General features: G+C 45.6%; 1 protein-coding gene across 3 annotated transcripts in view; it reads right to left on the bottom strand.

Moving 5' to 3' along the window:
- Window positions 1-326: 326 nt before the first annotated feature.
- Window positions 327-6,000, bottom strand: part of LOC114770550 (semaphorin-6D-like) — a 54,552-nt gene continuing 48,878 nt past the window's right edge. For all 3 annotated transcript variants that reach the window (XM_028964569.1, XM_028964571.1, XM_028964572.1), the window contains 2 exons: window positions 5,787-5,837; window positions 327-2,675 (listed from right to left, as the gene is read on the bottom strand). In XM_028964569.1, coding sequence (XP_028820402.1) covers window positions 1,402-2,675; window positions 5,787-5,837 — 1,325 coding nt within the window. In that variant the 3' untranslated portion in view covers window positions 327-1,401. The remainder of the gene's footprint in view (window positions 2,676-5,786; window positions 5,838-6,000) is intronic.

The following is a 6,000-nucleotide window of genomic DNA, read 5'->3' as shown; positions in this document are numbered from 1 at the left end:
TACTCAAGAGAGAATCCTGAGAGAATACATCTGTCAAAAGTTCGATCCACAGTAAAAGCCCTTCTCTCAGCTTTCATCTGAACTTCCTGTAAGAGAAATACTGAGACCTGCCTTTTTTTTTGTAAATAAATATATGGCTGAGTGCAATCATCTCATTTTTAACGTCCGTGTATTTTGGGGGGAAAGAAACGTAAGATGTATGCTGAATGTTAGTACTATAGGTTCATCAACATGTGCTCAACACATATTTAAAATTTGCTCAACATTAAATTGTTTGTTAGTATGGTCTTAAGTAATAATGGTAATGAATATAAAAAAGAGACTTATTTTAATAGTATTCATGACCATGTGGACTTTAATAAAAGAGATAATACAGGCTTCAAATATTTGTGTAAAACTGAACCTTCAATTGCTTATTTTGTGTAAATGCGTAAAATGTTGTGAATGGCGTCACATAATACTGAGACAGAAACAAACACTTAACACATAGCTATACATAAAATTAAGAAAATAAGGAATACATATATAAAGACCTTCTTTAGTACAATCTGAAAACATATTTCACATTTCTCAGTCCATATAGAGACTCTTGCCCTTTTTAAAATCACATTAATTAAGGCACACATTTACACTTACATTGTTTTACAAGACATCAAAACATTCTTTATGTACATCACTGTCCACAATTATTTATAATAGCGTTGATGCAGTTGCTGTACGTGCTGCTGAAGTTATAGTTCAGTCCATGAGGGGGCGCTGTTATCAACGTTTGGTGCTTGAGCGACACGTTTATACCTTTAGTCCAGTTTTGAGAAAAGAGGCCTAAATGGTCTTCATCTGGCAACTGCTTGTTGTTAGGAGAGACCTTCAGAAACAATACATTTACGTTCTTGGAAATATGAATCACATGTCTGTTTAAAAGCTGCAGTGACTTTTACAGTGTTCCTACTCGCGGTTGACGTCGGTGCATATAAAATTGAGTGCTCACGGCTGGGTTATTGCTTATCAAAGAGTCGGGGAGCGATATTGACCTCTAACGATGCTGGGAAGACGAGTCTCGCTGCTCCTACCGTTTATGCACTCAACAATCCGCAATACATTCCGTGAACGAATCCAGACGGCATCTGCTGTTAAATTTCGAGTCGCACTCGCCGCTAAACCTGAAGCAAACCGTTTCCACGGATGTTAAGGACTGTGGCCTTAGGTCCCTGGGTAGCACCAGGATCGCAATGACCTCGCTGTTGCTAACTGTAAGAAGGTAGTACAAAAATACCAATATGGTATGTCTAGCTGTGGCTAGCTGGGGCTAGCTGGGGCTAGCTAGCCAGGGGTGGGCTGTTCCACTCTGACTCCTGTTGGGTACGTTGGAATGGGAGGACAGGCGCGGTCGACGCACATAGCCTAGCTGAATCTGTCCTGCTGGTTAAGCGGGAGGAGGGGCTTGGGCGGAACCTGAGGCTTGAGGGAAGCCGCTCGTCTCACGACGGCGCCGCGGTGCGCGTGCGGCGGCTCGCTGTAGCTATGCTGCCTGGTCAGGCACGCGCTCCCCCCCGCGCTCAAGATGAAGAGCTGCTGCGTGTCGCTGCATTCGTAGCCCGTCGAGTTGACGTGGACCAGCCGCTGGTTGAAGCTGTGGTGGCGCGGCATCGCCTTCCCTCCGCTGCCCATCTTGATTAGCGAGCGGACTGGCGCCGGATGGCGGGCCGCTGGCCTCTCCGACGGCGACTGTGCGTTTTGGTCGGACGCCTTCAGGGCCTCGTCCGAATGTTGCCTCGCGCTTTGTGCGGATGAGGCGTAACACGATGTTGGCTTCTGCGAATGAGAACGTTGCGGCAGCACCACGCCAGAGAAGGTGGCGGCGCCAGGACCAGGCAGGAGGCTCGACGTTAGGACGGTGAGTCCCTGTCCGGGGGCGCGGCTGCTCGCTCTGCCGTCGCCACCTTCGCGGATGTGCTTCAGGAGATCGTCGAGGACTGCAGCATCTACAGCTTGCGGGGAACGGGGGTACGGTCTAACCAACAAGGAGACGGGTGTCACTGCCGCCACCGACTGCTTGCTGTTGGAGACCATCCTGCCTTCGGACACACCCGCCGCTTGGCCATTTGGTGCGGCGGGGCCGAAGGCGAACGACTGCTGGCTGACCCCGTGGTTCGACGTGGTAATCCCGTCATTCAGCTCCGATACTCCGGGGTCGCGGGCCTTGCCGAAGCTCTGGCCGTGGTCCCAGTGGCTGGACAAGGCCGCCATGTTTTTGATGGGCAGCTCAGGGGTGGTGTCTGGAGTGGGAAGGCCTGACAGGTCCTCGGCCTGCTGGAGGCTCAGGTCCCTGCTGTCTTCTCCCAGGGTGCTCTGGCTGCCTGAAGGACGCTGCTCCTCGTGGGTGATGAAGGAGCTGTAGAGCTTGGGCGAGGACGTGCTCTTCTTCCCATTCTTGGGCTGCCTCTCCAGAAGGCTGTTCAGCTTGGCCAAGCTGTGGAGCGACAGGGCGTGGGCCATGGGGCCTTCTGATTCCTTGCCAGGCTGTTGGGCTCGATGGGAACTGTTGTTGAAATAGCAGGACACCAGGAAGGCAGAGAGAAAGGCGCCCATTACAAAGGCTACAAGAACGCATGCTATGAGCAGCGTGTAGTGGACACTGTTGCTGGAATTTTCAGCGTCTGCGGAGGATTTGACTCCTGGGGAAAGAATGAAAGAGAACGAGATCAAAACAGGGCATATTTTATTTTACACTGCCTATCTTGTTGCTATCTCCCTGCCACTGAAATTGTAGCACACACAGAGACAGGGGTCACGGAATTATTTCTTCCATATCGCCAAGTCTGTGTTCGGCTGCCACTGCACCCAACAGCACAAATCCGGATATCGGGACATGTATTCCCGCACACAGCTCACCATCATATTGTATCATACATCATATCAACAAATGAAAACCTTTTTGAAAAATTAAAGGTCGGGTTGGTATAAAAATGGGAAACACCTGGAAACGATATCTACACTATTTATTGTGAGATTCTTGCTCTCCTTTAGAAGAGGGTTTTGGAAATTCACTCCATTAAAGTTTCCTTTCAAGTGGGTACAATGTGCCACGAACGGCACTGTGATCCATTTCAAACACTTCCTCCTGTTTCGGTGACTCTAAACTTGTCGTTATTTCCACGTTACAGAATTATTTCCCCCTGAAAACGCTGCCAAATTTTCCACAATTCAGATCTTCTGGATGAAACATTTAACACATCACATGATCCACCAGCACGGGAGCTTGCCTTCCACTGTTCTTTATGCTGCTTCGGTCAACAGCCTCAGGGTTTTGGTCACCACCCACAAATCTGAAGTGAAGTGATTGTCAAATGTGATACACAGCAGCACAGCACACGGTGCACACACGGTTTACACATTTAACCCATCACCCTGAGTGAGCAGTGGGCAGCCATGACATGCGCCCGAGGAGCAGTGTGTGGGGACGGTGATTTGCTCAGTGGCACCTCAGTGGCACCTTGGCGGATCGGGATTCGAACCGGCAACCTTCTGACTACGGGGCCGCTTCCTTAACCGCCAGGCCACCACTGCCCCAATCTAACCAGCTTAGCACTGAAATAAAAATTGATCAAGTGGCTACATCTCCCTATCGATGCTGACAGTCTGTAGCATTTTGGATGTTTTCCTGTTTTTTTTTTCCCGGGTGGATGTGGGTGATCGATGGACGATTTGCTGCACAGTGAGTAAACATTGATTGACCTGCTTCCTCTCAAACTCAACACACCGATTGTGCTAATAAGTGGAAACACCAATGCGAGGAAGGGGCCAAAAAATGTGGCGCTAATGTGCTGCACGGGTCTAGAGGATACATTCCCATTACAGGTTTGACTCATCCCAGCGGGGATGTGACGCACACTGCTCGTTTTTGTGAGTAGATTAATTACAGTCGTCCAACAGGAACTGTGTTAAGCGATTAAGTCTTCATACATTTAATTAAGAGGCTTGTTTCCATGATGACAGCTTCATAATGTAAAAAAAATGGAGGCCGTTAAAGGAAATTTGACTTATTGTCCAGCAATTTGGCTACAGCAGAAAGTCATGATTTGCATTGAATGATGTTTATGCAAATCGGCAAGGACTCAATTGCTTTCTTATGTAGGGCTGGAGGACCATTATGCCAGCATCAGCTCAGTTGGTTCTTATTTTAAGGATCTTGTCGGCATCTGTCATGCATTGCTGTGCTGTGCAGTCAACAGACGTCCCTCTGTTTTCAAAGGCCTTGCATAGCCTTGTTTTACATGCTTCACCAGATATTCTGCCACTATACTTCAGATGTTTAGCTGTGATGACATAAAAAGTGGCTTGGGCACAGAAATTACATTGATTCTTGAAAACAAAAGGGAAAGAAGCATGCTGTCTGGAGCTATGGGGAGAATAAGCATTACAGACACGGCTATTTTAAGAGTCTCTGGTCTCATGATTCTCTCTAATGTGCAGGGGATCTATAGAAGGATCTCCTCATGCAACACCGGGTGTATTGTTTCCTTCAAAATCCTTCCCCCTGTATGCATGGCACGGTATAATGCAGACTGGCAATGTTCAGATGGCATGTAGGCTTTAGCACAGACCTCCCTCTGAGTGGGCAGCATTGGGGACTTGAAAGGAAACAGTCCTCCTGTAAGCATCTGAAGCTGTGGCATTACCATGGCTCATCAGCTCCTTGCTGTGTTTGAAAAGGAGAATGCAGACGGGATCCCGTGCACAAATAAAGACCTTGCTACAATGTGTTGGCTCAGAAATCCAAAAATGTACATTCATTTTAACGTACATTTTTACATCATTACATATGTAATACAAAATAAATGCTACAATCAACCAATCAAAAATAAATTTAGGATAATATTAATGCTATTGAAGTGGTAGTAACCCATTGGGCCAGTAGTGGCCTAGCATGTAAGGAAGTGGACTTAACCAGGGTTCAAATCCCAAACTGTCAAGGTGCCACTGATATCCCCTTGATCAAGGTACCGTCCCCACACACTGCTCTCCAAGGGTGATTGGTTAAATGCAGAGGACACATTGTGTCACCGTGTGTTGTACTCTGATGTGTATCACAATCACACAACCAATCACTTTGACTTTTCATTAATTCATTCTTGACCAGGTAACGTCCTCATCCACAGTCTCAGTGGATTTTTATAGGCACCAGCAAGTAACTGTCATTATGTTACATGATTAATCCTTGCTGTGATAAGGTGGTAAACTGAACCAAAAAGTGACACACTGGAGAGTCTACATTTCAAAATGTATCTATTATGTATCTGCAGAAGAACTTTGCTATTTAGATATTACAGACAAATCAAAGTATGTTAGAATTACCATAGGGAAGTGTTTCAAACAGGTTTTTAATATTTTTATAAACACAAAATACAATGTTGTACCATGATTATTCAGTCAGAAACAGTATTCTGTTGGGGTTAAGAGATTATTTGCTGAAAGCAAAAATAAAGAACTGCTTCATGGAAGACTCATTAAATTAACTTGCTCATAATTATTGTGGAACAGCATCTTCTAGATGACAGCAACACCCCACTGGCATTTAATCACATAAATATCAATGGCATTAGTGAAGCTTTGCTGCATTGTATATTTTAATAAACTAATGGCAGATTAATTCACATACGGCTTGATTAACAGTAATTTCTTCCTCCTCCAGGAAACATTATGCACGAGTGACAGATAACTGATATCTACAGTTCTTACTAAATGACCCACATGAAGGAAAAAACAAAGAGTTCAAAAGAACTAACCATAAGCAGAGTCTGATGCGTAGTTCTGGTTCCGTGTAGTCGACAACAAATCTGTGAAAAAACACATTGTGTTTATTTTTCTGACATTCTTTAAGGGAAAAAAAAATCTTTATAAACATTTTCTTGCATTTGACACGCAGTAAAATCCCAGACATACATACCGGGGTCCCAACATACCCGTTTTAACAGTTTTCAAAATGTTCTGCAATGTGCA

Source organism: Denticeps clupeoides, chromosome 20, assembly GCF_900700375.1.
Source record: "Denticeps clupeoides chromosome 20, fDenClu1.1, whole genome shotgun sequence".
Classification (NCBI taxonomy): domain Eukaryota; kingdom Metazoa; phylum Chordata; class Actinopteri; order Clupeiformes; family Denticipitidae; genus Denticeps; species Denticeps clupeoides.
Note: the sequence above shows the minus strand (reverse complement) of the source record. Positions and strands in the feature narration are given on the sequence as shown.